Here is a 16,022-nt window from a genome sequence, read left to right on the forward strand (position 1 = left end):
GTTCAGCAGCCAGGGGTGAGGCTTCCTTGGCAAGGTCCGAGGGAGGGAAGCTCTCCCCCTCCAGGTGCCCGCGGGGGCCCCCCCATTATGGATCCCAGCCTCAGGTCCATTCGCTGAAGAAGACCAGGTCCTAAGTTGCCCTGATGGGGAGTGGTGGGTGGATCGGGTCTCTGATGCTCTTGTGCCGTTTCCTTCAATCTAGACTGGCACCCTGACGGAAGACGGCCTGGACCTCTGGGGCACCATCCCTTGCCAAGGGGGCAGGTAGGACCCGCCCGCCCCAAGCCTGGTCCCAGGGAGTGGGTTGTCAAGGGAGGCAGGGCTCTCCTGCCCTTGCGGGAGGGCCCATGGCTCAGTGGAAGAGCCCCTGCTTGGCATGCAGGAGGTCCCAGGTTCAGTCCCCGGCGGCATCTCCAGTTCTCAAAAGGACCAGGCAGTGGGGGATGAGAACGACCTTTCTCTGCCAGAGACCCCCGAGAGCGGAGCCGGTCTGAGTGGATGAGACGGACCTTGATGGACCGAGGCGGGTCTGGTTCAGGGGCGGGCGGCTTCATTGTCGGTGCCTGCGTGTTTTAGACTATCATCAGGCACTGTTTTTCAAGATCAGGAAGCCGGAAGCTTCGGAGTGCAGACCTACATTCCACCCCCAAGAGTGGGACTGAATTCTAAACAAGAATCATAGAATCAGTCGGAAGGGTTCCATACAGACCACCATCTAGTACAACCCCCTGCCCAATGCATCACCTTAAAGCATCTCTGACCAATATTCATCCAGCCTCTTCTTGAAAGCTGCCAGTGAAGGGGAGCCAACCACCTCCCTGGGCAGCTGATTCCACCTGTGAACCACTCTGACCGTGAAAAAGTTTTCCCTAATATCCAGCCGATACCCTTTCTGCATGTGATTTAAACCCGTTGCTTCTGGTCCTGTCCTCTGCTGCCGACTGGAACAGCTCCTTGCCCTCCTCCAAATGACAGCCTTTCAGATACTCAGAGAGCAATCATGTCCCCCCTCAGTCTCCTCTTCTCCAAACTCAACATTCCCAAGTAGTCCCTTGGCCTTTCCTCGCAGGGCTCAGTCTCCAGACCCCTAATCCTCCTCGTCGCTCTCTTCTGCACCCTCTCGGTTTTGCCCACGTCCTTTTTGAAGTGAGGCCTCCAGAACTGCACACAGGACTCCAGGTGCGGCCTGACCAAGGCAGTCTATACAGAGGGGCTATATGACCTCCTGCGATTTTGACACACACTCCCCCCCCACACCCTCTTTCCCCCCATTAGTAAAAAAATCAAAAGCAGCTGCCTGAGAATGTTTGAGTGGGGCCGGGGTGCTTGCTTAGCCTTTCCCCCCTCTGGCTGTGCCCCTGCTCAAAAGGCAGCCTGCCTCCGCATCCGCCTGCCATCTCCCTTCAGAGGGAAAGGTACCTGAGCCTGAAGCCACAGGGGACCAGGATTTGGAGCAGGATTAGTGTGGCCAGGGAGGGGCGCAGGTAACTGCATGCCCCTCTCCTTGGAGGCCGGATCCTCCCTCAATCGATGTATTCCGGCCTTTGCCCAGAGCGGGCAAGAAGATCTGGCAGGTGGCCCGAGACCCCTCTGCTGTTCCTATTTTTATTATTATTATTATTATTTGCCCTCCCAGCCAAGGGCGGCTCAGGGCGGCTTACACAAATTCAACACATAATTACAGTAAAACATAATATATAAGTTAGATTAAAACAATTCTAAAACCCTTTAAATCGCAGTATAGTAGATAGTGACTGCAGACGGTGATGGCAGCCATGAAATTAAAAGACACCTGCTCCTTGGGAGGAAAACATTGGCAAACCTAGACAGCATGATAAAAGGTAGAGACATCTCCCTGCCAACAAAAGTCTGCATGGTCAAAGCAATGGTATTCCCAGTAGTCATGTATGGCTGCGAGAGTTGGACTATAAGGAAGGCCGAGCGCCGAAGAATACATTCTTTTGAACTATGGTGCTGGAGAAGACTCTTGAGAGTCTGCAAGAAGATCAAATCAGTCAATCCTAAAAGAAATCAACCCTGACTGTTCCCTGGAAGGCCAGATCCTGAAGTTAAGAACATAAGAACATAAGAGACGCCAATGTTGGATCAGGCCAAAGGCCCATCCAGTCCAACACTCTTCTGTCACACAGTGGCCAGAAATACCAGGTGCCACCAGGAGGTCCACAAGTGGGGCCAGGACATTAGAAGCCCTCCCATTGTTGACCCCCTCAAGTTGAAGCTCAAGTACTTTGGCCACCCAATGAGAAGGGAGCACTCGCTGGAGAAGACCCTGAGGCTGGGAAAGGCCGAAGGTCAAAGAAGACGGGGATGGCAAAGGATGAGATGGTCAGACAGTGTTATCAAGGCAATTAACATGAAATTAAGCAAACTCCAGAGCACGACGGAAGACAGGAGGGCCTGGCATGAGGTGGTCCACGGGGTCGCAAAGAGTCGGACTTGACTGTGCGACTGAACAACAGCAACAACATAGTAAAGTGCTGTGACATTGATTTCATAACGGCTGCTGTTATTCAGTTCTATTGTCTCACAGTCGGCCCCGTCGATCTTCTTTAGTTCTCCTTCCAGCGGTTGGCTCAGGCTGTTTTTGGAATTCCAAAAGGAAACAGGGCTCTCTAATCTCATGTGTCAGTTCTTAAGGGTAGTGGCAGCTCCAAAAGCCTGGCGGAAGAGCTCCGTTTTACAGGCCCTGCAGAACTGCAAAAGATACCACAGGGCCCTGATCTCCTCGGGGAGCTCGTTCCACCAGAGAGGAGCCACCACCGAGAAGGCCCTGGCCCTGGTTACTGCCACCCTGGCCTCCTTTGGACCTGGAAGGGCCAGTCGGTCCTGGGCCCCTGATCGCAGTGCTCACTGGGGTACATACCCTTGGGTTCGTAGGACCCTGGCCTATAGGGCTTTAAAGGTAAGAACCAGCACCTTGGAGCAAATCCAGTATGCTATTGGCAGCCAGCGCAGTGCCTTTAGTACAGGTCCAGCTTCCGCCTGACCTTGGGAGAGACCACATCTGGGTACAAGTCGGAGGGGATCCCCCTCCAGGTCCTGCAGATGGCTGAGCCTGGTCCCGACCCATGTCTCATGAGGCCTTCTCCTGAATCAAGGCAAGGGTCTGAGGCAAAGGTCTTTTATGACACCAGCTGCCTGGTTCTTTTACCTGGAGATGCTCACGGGGATGGAACTGGGGCCCTTCTGCATGCCAAGCAGAGGCTCTGCCCCTGAGTCACGGCTGGGGTTGCCAGCTCTGGGTTGGGAAACCCCTGGAGGTTTTGGGGGTGAAGCCTAGAGAGGGGAGAGGTTGGGCAGGGGAGGGACCACAGCATGGCACAGTGCCACAGAGCCCACCCTCCATGGCAGCTCTTTTCTCCCGTGGAATCGATCTTTGTGCTCTGGAGGTCAGTCACAAAAGCGGGGGATCTCCGGGCCCCTCCAGGAGGCTGGCAACCCAGTAGTGGCCCTGAGAGGCAGGGGCCGCGTGGGGCCCCTTTCCCTGGCTCGTAGGTGCAGTGGTGGTGGGGGAAGTGGCTTCCCCCGAGCATTTGGCCTGGGGAGGCCTGAGAGCCTGTCTGTTGGGCGAAGGAGGGCGAGAGCAGCCGTGCAGCCTGGTAGAGCCCCCCCCCAAGCTCCGCCAGCTGCATCCTTGGCCTGTGGGCCAGGCAGGGTGGGACTGCCTCCTCCTCTGCGCCAGGGCCTGGATCCAGCCCCAGGGCAGCCGGCCGGCAGAAAGTGCCTTTGTCCCTCCTGCACGTGTGAACGGCTCTCGCGACAGACACCCAACGCTCCTGGCACCAGTTTCCCAGGGAGGCATGGAGCCCAGCCAGGCGCAGCAAAGACTGACCCAGCAAGCGCCCTCTCCCTCCTGGCATCGGATGGATGGGCTTGAGGAGGAGGAGGAGGAGGAGGAGGAAGACCACTTTCCTGACGATCTGGCACAGGGCAGGGAGACGATGGCTCTGCGGGGAATGTCAATCCGAAGACGTTTACTTAGCACGCTGCCCCACCCAGCCTCCCAGCCAGCGGGCCCAGCCCAGCTCTCCGACGGGCTTCCTGCCAGCCCAGGCTGTGGGGCAACCCACCTGGCCCTGCTGCCCCACAGATGCCCCTGTGTTTCCGTGGCACCAGCTCCTAGACTCTGTGCAGACTCTGCGTGCCTCCAGGGTAGGCCGCTCATTGGCACGGCGTCCCTGAGTGCTGACGAAAGTCTTCCCTCTGCCGCGCCACCACCCAACGCAGCCCCTCCGCTTCTTTCTCTCAGCTTCCAGAAGGCCCACTGTTTCTCCTCCGGCTCGCCCTTGCCCTGGGGGCCGCTGTGCCGTGCCATGGCCACCTGCCACTCGCTGCTGGTCCTGGAGGGGAAGATCCAGGGAGACCCGCTGGACCTGAAGATGTTCGAGGGCACCGGCTGGGTGAGTCTCCGTCGTCGTCCCTGAGGGAAGGAGAAATCGGTCGGGTGGAGGAAGGAAAGGAGCCCCAAGCATGGGCCCTCCCTCCCTCCCTCTCTCTCTCTCTCTCTCTCTCTCAGACCTTTGGGCAGGGCAGGGTGAGAGAGCGAGGGTTAAGGTTTGGGTTGGGGGGGCCATGTGCCTCTGTTCAGCAGTGCTGCGACATGCACTGCCAAGTATCAGGGAAGAAGTAGAGCTATGCTGGATCAGGCCAAAGGCCCACCAAGTTCTCTCAGAGCTGTTCTCTCAAGAGCAGTCCTTGAGAGTGCTCTCTCAGCCCCGCCTCCCTCACAGGGTGTCTGTTGTGGGGAGGGGAAGGGAAAGGAGATTGTAAGCCGCTCTGAGACTCCAAGTGAAGGGCGGGGTATAAATCCAATCTCCTCTTCTTCATCATGCTCTAGGAAGGTGCCCATGATGTGCCAGCAGATATGTGCTCAGCTGACTCACATTGGGTTGCCAGCCCCCCCTCGGGTCACCGTCAGGAGATAGGGAGATCCAGGTTGGGAAACTCCTGGAGATTTGGGGGTGGAGCCTGGGGAGGACAGGGACCTCGACGGGCTACCACGTCACAGAGAGCCCACCCTCCAAAGCCTCCCTTTTCTCCAGGGTAACTGATCTCTGTAGTCTGGAGATGAGCTGTAATTCCGGGGGATCCCCAGGCCCCACCTGGAGGGTGGCATCACTACAAAATGCATGATCCTTCTTCAGGGGTAATGTTGCCATTGCTGTTACCCACCTGTGGTCAAGTGCGTGATACAGAGAGTATATTATCACGCCCAGGGGTCATTTCGTGTAGGAGCGCACAGGAGCGGAGCTCTGGCAGAAAAGAGCCCAGGGGGCGGGTACAAGCAACAAGCCCCACCCCCTGCTCCCAGAAGCCCTCAGTCAGAGCAAGAAGCAGCCAGGTAAGTTGCAGAGGCCTCCCCCGGCCCCCCGGCCCAAAACAATCCAGTGGCACCTTTAAGACCAAGTTTTATTCAGGTACAAGCTCTCCCTCCTCTGCGAGGGCAGATCTGCACGTTCCTCCCCACCCCCAATAGCTAGCAATCCAAAACAGTCCAGTGGAGCCTGAGCAGTGGGTGTTGCCTTCTGACACACTTCTGGTGATGTCATGGGGTGTGGCATATGCAAATAAGCTATGCTAATGAGTTATGGTAATGAGCTCCTGCACTTTTTTCCTACAAAATGACCCCTGACCACGCCTCCACTGACACGTGAGCCTATGTTCAGACCAATGCTCCCTCTAAGCTATGGAGTCTTTTGAGCAAAAATTCCACTTGGTGAGCTCCTGGCATTAAAGTTGTGAGCGAGCGATTTGGCTGCTGCATAAATCAGTTTGCTCTGGAGCCCTCCTTCCTGAGCGAAGACAAAAATACGTGAGCTGGAGGCTAAAAAACTGTGAGCTAGCTCACACTAACTCAGCTTAGAGGGAACACTCGTTCAGACTAACACGGGGCATTCACTTGCGCATTTGAGCAGGGACTAGGAAACTGTGGTCTCTTCGCTAAAGAGGTAACAGTGAGTAGGAGATTTCAGTGGGAAAAGGACAGAAGAGTCCTGATTTAAAGGTCTTAGAGGAGGAGGATGGAGTTTATTGAGGGATCTGTGTGTGTGGGGGGGGCTTATAATAGGCAAATACCAGCAAAGGCTAAATCAAATCGCTGACAAACTGTACACTCCTTATCCACACTAATGATACAGCAACAGCCACCAAATGTCCATTGGAGCTACTCTAATTTTAAGCTAAAGGTGTAAATGTGGGGGAAATGGGGAAATAGGGCAGATGAGAAGTGGAATCTGTTGGGAGGGGCAGTGTGGTTTGGATGCAGAATAAAACAGGAGTCTCGCAGCACCGTAATGACTAACGTTTATTTAAGCAAGAGGCTTGAGTCAGAGCTCACTTTCCTTTATAGGGAAAATTAACGGACGGGGCAGAGAGAGGAGTTGAGGCAGAGAGAGGTTTCATGTGGATCCCGTCAACAGTCCAAGTGTAGTTTTCTGTGTGAAATGCCACCTTCGTATGCCCAAGGGGCTGCCACGTCCAGCCTGATGAATAGGGGTGGGCATGAACTGAACCACGAATCAAAATTCGTCACGAATTTTGCCCTGTTCGTGGTTTGCAAACCGATATTGTGACAAGTCTACCATCGCTGCGGCTGAATGTGCCTGCTCTAGCCTGCAGGCCCTATTCCACCCTGCCTTCCAAAGTTTTCCCAACACTTGGAGAGGCTTTTCTTTCTTTCCAGTAGCCCGCCACCACCACCTGACCTTTTGCCAGAATTATCCACTGGGAGGGTTTGGAGTCCCAGGTTCCCTTCCTATTTCTGAGGCCTTGCCTCTTTATAGATGTCCCCAGCACCCGGTCACCATGGTGACAGTTTACAGCCTTTTGCATCCATGGAGGAATAGCCACTTACCAACTGCCTGCCTTCCCCCGGCGCCCCTTTTAAAATAGTGAGTCTGAGATGGTGGAGGTCTGTGTGGTACAGAGAACCACCACCAGCGTCAAAAGTTACAAAGTATTTATTAAAAATAGATTTCTCCAAGATTGGGGACAGCTGGTGGTGCAAGGGGAGAGGGTTTCACCACGATACCCTTTGGCATGTGGTGTTCCCTCAAGGGGCAATCCTCTCCCCAATGTTATTTTAACATCTTTATGGGGCCCCTCGCTCAGCTGGTGCAGAGTTCTGGGCTAGGGTGTCACCAGATGTCTGGCTAGAAGCTGAAAAGCATCCAGGACTCCTTCACTGATCCCTATGCCTTTTTCTTTTTTGGCTTCAGGAGATGGAAGAGGCCAGTCCAGAGCACAGTAAAACTAGCACAGCTGATGAGCATACAGTAATTAAACCAGGACGAGATGCTTCCCAGGTATGCACTGAATCTTTCTCTGGAAAACCATTGCTGGGGTCTGATAAGCAAGCAATTTCAGTGGGCCTTCGGGAAAGGGCAGATTATGATTTTCGGGTAGGGGAGAACAAAACACTGGTAAGGACACAACAAGTGGAAACCTTTGAGGATGTGCAGACGGGATGATGGGGGGATGCAGCAAGACGGATTGGTGCATCTTATCCAGGATGGGGTGGGGGGGAATCTCTGGATGTAAACTGGCTTTCTAGATGTCCCCATGGAACTCTGGGAACTGTAGTTGTCTGAGAGTGCCCAGGTGCCTTGAAGAACTGTGACTGCCAGGATTTCGTGGTGGGATTTCTTAGGAGGAAAAGCAGGTGATATTTATTTATTAAAAATGTCTATTAGCCACCTTTCTCCTTTATGGAGCTCAAGGCGGATTTACCAACATAGATAAAACACATAGAATAAAATGCACTAAAAACAAAATTTAAAGTCACAATTTAGGGCTACTTCAATCAAATGCAGTCCTAAATAAAACCATCTTTGGCTGCTTTGTAAAGATCGAAAGCGGCCAGGTGCACCTCCCTGGGGACGTTGTTCTGTAATTGTGGGGCAGCCACTGAAAAGGCCTTTCCTTGTGTACCCCCCAAACGAGCCTCTTTGATTGGTGGGATAGTCAGGAGGGCCCCTCCTTCTTAACTCTGGGGGACGAACATACGGAAGAAGGCAGACCTCCGTTAGCAGAGGAGACGGGTGTGTCCAACTCAATATGTCTCCGTCCCACTTGCCTGCAGATCCTGGACGTAGATCTCCCTGTCCCTCTCCCTCCCCCTCTTCGCAGGCCTCCGTGGAAGGGATCGTGGTCTTGCACCAGTTTCCTTTCTCCTCCTCTCTCCAGAGGATGTCAGTCATTGTGCAGGAGCTGGGGAAGAACTCTTACGACCTCTACATGAAAGGAGCCCCGGAGATGGTGGCCAGTTTTTGCACAGCAGAGTCCGGTAAGGGCAGAGGGAGGGAGAGACCCAGAGGTGGGGCAGGCTCTGAGGGTCCTGGCCTGGTGCAGGTGAGGGCAGCTTTACACACTAGGTGTGCTGCGGTGAACACCGGAGAGGAAGAAGAAGAAGAAGAAGAAGAAGAGATTGGATTTATACCCCGCCCTTCACTCAGAGTCTCAGAGCAGCTTACAGTCTCCTTTCCCTTCCCCTCCCCACAACAGACACCATGTGAGGTAGGTGGGGTGGAGAGAGCTCTTTCAAGGACTGCATTTGAGAGAACAGATCCAATAGAACTTGTGACTGACCCAAGGTCACACTAGCAGCTGCAAGTGAAGGTGTGGGGAATCAAACCCAGTTCTCCCAGATTAGAGTCCGTGCTCCTAACCACTACACCAAACTGGAGGGTATCGCATACGGGGATGGCGCAGCCTCATTCCGGGTATATATGAGAGCACTGAGATATGTGTGAACATTTGCTGCGAGGCACAGGAGGGGACTGCGCTGTCACTGCCATGCACACGTGCAGCTGCCCTTTCGCTCCCTGGCTGCCTTTACGTCCCAAATCTTCAACTTTCTGTGATGCAACGGTCGTGTTTGTTTTGGATATCTGGAGCGGTTTCGTGGTCTTCTGCGTTGTTTTCCATGAGAGGCGTGATTGGCAAACGTGGGAGCCAAACACGGAAGAGGTGAGCAGCGCATCCAGCTGGGAGTCAAAGAATGAGCCGCAGTTATGAAACCCGGATGGATCCCAGGTTGATGAGTCACAGTAGCTCACGGTTGTAGGCGTGGCCTTCGTTGTGTCTCCGCAAACAGTGGTTTGCCAAACAGAGAACCAGTTTGGTGTAGTGGTTAAGTGCGAGAGGTTTGATCCCCCCCCTCAATGTGAAGTCTGCTGGGTGACCTTGGGCCAGTCACAAGTTCTCTCTGAATGCTCTCAGCCCTACCTGCCTTTGAGACTCTCTAGGGTAGAGAAAAGCGGGGTATAAAAACCAACTCTTCTTCTTCCTCCTCCTCCTCTCTCCAGGCCAGGTTTCATAGAGTGACACATCTTCTGATTCGCTCATTTGCTACCAAGATGTCCAGATGAGCCGACTGTTGTGATGAGGATCAGGCAGCCATTTCCCTTTCCTGGTTTATCAAAGAGGTGTAGAGAACCAGAGAGAGAGAGAGAGAGAGAGAGAGAGAGAGAGAGAACAAGACGGAGGGGGGGGGGGGGGGGGGGGGGGTGGGGTGGGGTCTGTCCTCAGGTATCTTCTGACAGGACAGTGGCCCCAGAGGCCAAGTCCCTTCTGGCTTCCTTAGCCATCCCTGGTGGTGAAAGAGACTCTGGCCCAGCTGCTCCCACCCCGAACAGGGACTCATCCAGGACAGCCAGGCTGCATGCATGGACGCACCAGGGGAACAGGTCCCGTGTGATTTTGTGACCCTCTGTCCAGCCTCCCTCCCCACTGCCGTGGGGCTTCTCTCTCACACAGGGATGGCTTCCTCTCCCCTCCACAGTTCCCAGGGACTTCCTCCAGGAGCTCCAAGGCTACACCTCGCAAGGCTTCCGCGTCATCGCCCTGGCACAGAAGGCGCTCGCCGTGGGCGAGGACAAGGATCTGGGTGACTTGGAAAGGTGAGGCCGGCCGAGAGGCTCCTGTGGCCAAGGACGAGTCGCCCGTCGGGGGCACGCCACGCCACGCCAGGCAAGAGCTCCGCTCATGGAGAGAAAGTTACTTAGATGCAGCTGAGTAGCTCATGCCATCTTATCCGGCTTAGGGTTAGGGTCTGGATGGGGGCCTTTGGTGCTGGCCAAGGGGCAGCTCATTCTTCCGCACAGTTTTGCTTCCACCCCCAATACCCCTCCACCCCAGGAGGGGCCTTTTTAGTCAGGGAAATAGCACCAGAGGGGATTTAACGTGCAACGGCCCTGATCCGTCGGGCCTCCACCGCTCCCATGGCTGCTTTTTCAGTCCGTCAGTGACTGGAGAGGTTCTGCTGTCAGCCTCTGCTTCTTTTTCGGAGGGGCCAGCCGTCTTGGCACTGCTGTGAGTAGCCGCACGGGAGCGAAGCCAGAGCCGGGGTGGCGGGATCTTGGCCTCGGTGCCCCGCGAGCTCACAGCACAGCATGTATCTGTCCCCTGTGGAAGTGACCCCTCCTGTCTTTCCTTTTGGCCCGCCCTAGGGAGGAGGTGGAATTTGGCCTGAACTTCCTGGGCCTGCTGGTCATGGAGAACCGGCTGAAGAGGGAGACCGAACCGGTCCTGGAGGAACTCACGGCCGCCCGCATCCGGACCGTGATGGTCACAGGTACCACAGTGTGTGTGACAGTCAGAAACTCTGAAGCCATGAGAGGAAAGATTCTACCCACCCACCCACCCACCCCAGTTTCCCCCCGGTGGGGGGGGAATGAAAATTTTAGAAAATCTGAAATACATTCACTGCTTAGTTTCTTATCAAACCTAAATTAATTGTGTTACATCAGCAACATGAAATGCATCAGATTTCTATAAGCAAAATTGCAAATATAGCTCATACTTGAGAGAGAGAGAGAGAGAGTGCAAATGGCTGCACTTGGTGTCACTTTAGCAGATTGCCTTAATTTTCGCCATCTGAGACACAGGAAAGATTAAAAGCTGAAGTTATTATTTCAATTTTGCTCAGAAACCATTTCATATAATGATAGTTAGGGACTACCAGCCTATCTGGATATCATATTTAAAAAAACACTGAAGTCTTTATTAGCATCAGGTACACTGCAGCATATTAATTGATGCCATAATTACTCACAATAAACGTAATTCTGAAAATATATTGTATTCAGATTCAGGTGGGTAGCCGTGTGGCTCTGAAGCGACAAAATAAAGTGTGAGTCCAGGGACACCTTTAAGACCATACCTAGAATTATACCCAGTCTGTCTTAAAGGTGCCACTGGACTCAAACTTTGTTATACTATATACATCTTGCCATGATACCAGGCCTAAGATTAAGAATGAGCAGCCTGCAGGCCTCAAGGAAGCCTCTCTTCTGCAAAAACCTGAGACCTTGAGTAAAGTTTGCAATAGGCACACAGTTCCCAAGTCCCTTCTGAGCTACAGAGTTGGACTGGGGGTGGTGGTGGAGTGGAAACAGACACTTATCCTTGTGCTATAGGGTTGCCCACTCCAGGTTGGGAAATTCCTGGAGATTGGGGGGGGGGGGGGAGGTGGAGCCTGGGGGGGGGGGACAGTCTTCAAGGGCACCCCCATGTAGACTACATTGCAGTAGTCTAAGTCAGAAGTCATGGGGGCTAATGTTGAAGACACAGTTGCCTCATCCCCCCAGCGCAGGTGTACAGAAATACCAGCATAGGTCCTTGGATCCTCCTGGCCTGTACTTGTTGCTAGGAATCAACTATATCCTGGCCCAGTTTCAGTTGACAAACGTGCCTTCAGGTTTGCTGGAGAGTTTAGAGCTCTCTTTCTGAGACGTCTACTCTTGGCCACCCTGTGTGGAAGGAAAGACCTCTAACTTCTGAGGACCCGACCAATGGAGCAGGGCAAACGTAGCTTAAGCCAGCCCTGCTGCTCTCCAGGTGACAACCTCCAGACAGCCGTCACTGTCGCTAAGAACTCCGGGATGGTTTCCGGCAGCAGCAGAGTGATCCTCGTGGAAGCAAGTGAACCAGAGGGATCCACCCCAGCCTCCATTACCTGGCAGCTGATGGAGGACAAGCATCCAGGCCCTGGGGAAGGGAAAGTAAGCCAGAGATTCCAGGAGGTCATTGGCTGCCCTGCGCAACCCCCTGGGATACCGTGAACTGGGGGCCTCAGGAGAACTGTGGAAGGGGGACCCGGGGCCATGCTTCTCTCCCCCCCCGCAGGGCTTCCTGGGAGGTCTGTCCTGCTGACTCCCCCTGGCCCCGGCTTGCGTGGGGAGGCGGCCAGGAGGCATTTTAGCCACGGACCCCGGGCTCATGGTGGCCTTCAGTCCGAGCTCCGAGCTTGAGCCACTTCTGCAGTTGTGGGGTGGGGGGTCACCAAGGCCTCTTGTGCAAAGTGAGAGAGTCAAAATGATGCCAGTCCCAGAGGGCAGCGATTTAAGTAGCCCCTTGGAAGATTTCCCAACCCCCCTCCCACCTTCTGACCAGGATGGAAGGACTGAGAGATCTCGATTCTGAGTTGTACCTGATGACGGGAGCGTTGGCTCTTGACATCTCAGACGCCCAACATCTATCCGTTCACGCCCTCTTCCCAAAACAGAAAGAGCTGTACCCAGAGCCCCCTCCTGCCCCTTTTCATCAGTTGCACCAGCTAGCAGCAGGCACTGCCCCATGGAGTAATTCTGACTCGGTTTCCAGGACCTCTGCATTGCCATCGAGGACAAGGTGGAGCTTGGCAGGCCGGGCACCGAGTTCCATTTTGCCATGAATGGGAAGTCCTATCAGGTCCTCACCAAGTACTTCAGCAGTTTGGTACCAAAGGTAAGTTGGGGGGGGGGACATCCTGGCCCTTTCTTCACAAGGCTTGCTTGGAAATGAGTCCCTTTGGGACGAAGCCTTTGCAAAGACAGCAGACGGGGGCTCTCTTCTTGTGTGGGATAGATGGGGGGGGGGCCTCTCTCACCACTTAAGGCACACCTGGGCTTGCGAGCTGCGAGCTGCCTGCTTACCTTTCGACAGGTACTTCTGAATGGAACTGTGTTTGCCAGGATGTCTCCAAGCCAGAAGTCCAGCCTTGTGGAAGAGTTTCAGAAGCTGAAGTAGGTTCCTTGCTGTAATGCGGTGGAGGGGGGGAGTGAGGCCCTGGGCCCCTGTGCGCCGCCTGCTTCTCTGGCTCATGCCCCTGCCCTTCTCTCGAGCCCCTTTGACCGTGGAGGCTGACCCAGGGATGACGAGGGAGGGCTTTCCCACTTTCTCATTCTCCTCTCTTGTACGTTTCTGTCTCTTCGCATGCGGGAGTGTGTGTGTGTCTGTTCCACATCTGTTTTATTCCCCCTGTTACTCCAGTTTATGTCCAGTGCAGGTTTTTATGCTGGATACAAAGTGGTGTGATATTGAATTGACCACTAGAGGGACGGAAAGCATGTGGGACGGGAAAAAAAGACCCCAAAGAGAGAGGAACTTACAAGAGAGCAGGGCCGGTGCCAGGTGGGGTTTTTTTTGCACACTAGGTGAGGCTACCTTCTGGCGCCCCCCCCTCCCCGTGCGCTCACCAGTTTTCAAACACAAATGCATCTCCTGAAGGTGGCACTCTAGGCAACCGCCTAACTCGCCTATATGGACGCGCCAGCCCTGGAAGAGAGTGGCCCCTTTAAGACCAACAAAAGTTTATTCAAGGTATGAGCTTTTGTGTACAAAAAAACTCATGCCTTGAATAAACTCTTGCTGGTCTCAAAGGAGCCGCCGGACTCAAACTTTGTTCTGCTGCTTCAGACCAACATGGCTGCCCCACCTGGATTTATGAGAGAGGGAAACGAGAATGCGGGAAAGCCCAGCGATTCCCTGGCCAGGAAGGCTGATCCTGTTGCCCGCCAGTCTTAGAAGGACTGGACCCTGGGGCCCCAGAGACGGGGCCCCACCCCTTCTCTGAAGAAGAATGAAGCCCCCGATTTTCGTCACGCACGCCACCTTTGCGCTTTGACTTCTCCCTCTAGTCCCTCTTCTGCTGGCCTTTGCAAGCTGCCTTCTTCCAGGGCTCCCATGCCTCGCGACTGCTGATTCCGCCAACCCCCGAGGCAGGTGTGAAACCACCTGACCTCCCTGAGTCCAATTGGAGCTTCTTCCTAGCAAGGATACCTCAGTCACCCCCATCTGGGCCTTTTGCCTCCAGTGAACTTAGAAGGGTGGCGCTCGGTTCAGGGGCTGCTCATGCTCAGAGGCACTCTGGTCTTCATCGCTGGTTTATTATCCTGTTTGGGGGCTCTTGGCTGGCGAGCCTGCTGAGCGTCAGTCCCCCCTCCAGCCGTCTAACACTGGCTGCCTGTCCCCTCCAGCCGCGAGGGGGTCATGTGAAGGCAGCCCCTTGCCACCTTTGGCTTCTGACCCCAGGGAAACCAGATGCTCCTCCTTGCTGTACGTGCCCAAGAGGTGGCGATGCCCTCTCTTCCTCCTTCGGGACTGTTTTTGCGTGCCAGGCTGGCAAAACAGATGTCTGTCCATGTGTGTGTGTGTGTGTGTGCAGACTTCCCTGATTCCCATGTCAAAGACGATCGGCTAATTTGTCTTCTCTCTTCTCTGCCAGTTACTACGTGGGGATGTGTGGAGACGGCGCCAATGACTGCGGGGTAGGTTGCCCTCGAACTCCGCTTTGGCTTATAAATGCTGATGCCCTCCCATGAGGGACAGGCATCAGTGGAAATTCTTTTTAAAAAGACAAATTTGCTGTTGTGTTGGTGGTGGGGAACGGATTTGTGAGAATCATTTAGAAATTAAATTGTGCATGCCACATGTTGTTTCTTAAGTCATCTCTTAGCACATTAGTTTGTTGAGCCAGTTTGATGTCGTGGTGAAGTGCGCGGACTCTGATCTGGGAGAACTGGGTTTGATTCCCCACTCCTCCACTTTCAGCTGCTGGATGACCTTGGGCAAGCCATAGTTCTGATAAGAGCTGTCCTTGAAAAAGAGCAGTTTCTGTCAGAGCTCTCTCAGCCCCACCTACCTCACAGGGTGTCTGTTGTGGGGAGGGGAAGGGAAAGGAGTTTGTAAGCCGCTCTGAGACTCCTGCGGGTAGTGAAGGGCAGGGTATAAATCCAATCTCCTCCTGCGCCTCCTCTTCTTAGAGAGCCAGTTTGGTGTCGTGGTTAAGTGCGCAGACTCTAATCTGGGAGAACCAGGTTTGATTCCCCACTCCTCCACTTGCACCTGGCTGGATGACCTTGGACAAGCCGTAGTTCCGTCAGAGCTGTTCTCTCAAAGAGCAGTCCTTGAAAGAGCTCTCTCAGCCCCAAGAAGGGTTGCCAACAGTGTTCCCTCTAAGCTGAGTTAGTGTGAGACAGCTCACACTTTTTTAGCCTCCGGCTCACACGTTTTTGTCTCAGCTCAAGAAGGATGACTCCAGAGCAAACTGATTTATGCAGCAGCCAGATCGCTCTCTCACAACTTTAGTACAGAGGCTCCCCCCCCCCCGGCTCCTTGCCTGGCCCCAGCAGAGGGCCGCTTCTGCTGCTGCTGTCTTCACGGTCTTCCCTCCTCCCCTTTGTGCGCTTCCAGGCATTGAAGATGGCGCATGCTGGGATCTCCCTCTCCGAGCAGGAGGCCTCGGTGGCGTCGCCCTTCACGTCCCAGACCCCCAACATCCAGTGCGTGCCAGAAATGATCAGGTGAGTCTGTGGTCCTGGGGGTGGCACAGCTCTCTGTGGGAGCCACCAGGGTCAGCGTGGCCTCTGAGTCGGACCAAAGACGTTCGGAGAGGCCCAGTCCAGGGGGGGCCGGGAATGGAGCTCCCAGCATGTCTCTAAAAATCGGGGTCGCTTGGACTTGTTTCTTTGTTTCATTTGACTAGCAGTAAAGCTCCTGGTAAAAGCAATACAATGAGCTCTAGAAAGATGTGCGGTATAAGGAATGCATTGGGTGGAAGCAGGTTAAGAGAGAAAGGGGGGGGCGCCGGAATTCTTCCTCCCTCCCCTTTTGTCCCCCCCCAGCTCATTTTAGATATACGTATTCATATTTTTTTGCATTGTAGAGTCTTTGGAAGGTTGGCAGCAGCCTTGGGAATGTTGACAGTGAAAGGCAGAGTACGCTGGGGGGGGGAAGTGGCG

At 54.3% G+C, this 16,022-nt stretch overlaps 1 protein-coding gene across 1 annotated transcript in view; it reads left to right on the plus strand.

Moving 5' to 3' along the window:
* LOC107108762 (probable cation-transporting ATPase 13A5) overlaps nucleotides 1–16,022 on the plus strand; it is a 61,823-nt gene that overhangs the window by 34,062 nt on the left and 11,739 nt on the right. The window contains exons 13-23 of the mRNA XM_015409279.1: nucleotides 203–264; nucleotides 4,271–4,421; nucleotides 7,239–7,325; nucleotides 8,149–8,305; nucleotides 9,803–9,920; nucleotides 10,470–10,594; nucleotides 11,860–12,023; nucleotides 12,625–12,747; nucleotides 12,946–13,025; nucleotides 14,507–14,549; nucleotides 15,475–15,584. Coding sequence (XP_015264765.1) covers nucleotides 203–264; nucleotides 4,271–4,421; nucleotides 7,239–7,325; nucleotides 8,149–8,305; nucleotides 9,803–9,920; nucleotides 10,470–10,594; nucleotides 11,860–12,023; nucleotides 12,625–12,747; nucleotides 12,946–13,025; nucleotides 14,507–14,549; nucleotides 15,475–15,584 — 1,220 coding nt within the window. The remainder of the gene's footprint in view (nucleotides 1–202; nucleotides 265–4,270; nucleotides 4,422–7,238; nucleotides 7,326–8,148; nucleotides 8,306–9,802; nucleotides 9,921–10,469; nucleotides 10,595–11,859; nucleotides 12,024–12,624; nucleotides 12,748–12,945; nucleotides 13,026–14,506; nucleotides 14,550–15,474; nucleotides 15,585–16,022) is intronic.

The sequence above is a fragment of the Gekko japonicus genome, unplaced genomic scaffold (genome assembly GCF_001447785.1).
Source record: "Gekko japonicus isolate JY-2015 unplaced genomic scaffold, Gekko_japonicus_V1.1 scaffold398, whole genome shotgun sequence".
NCBI classification, from domain to species: Eukaryota; Metazoa; Chordata; class Lepidosauria; order Squamata; family Gekkonidae; genus Gekko; species Gekko japonicus.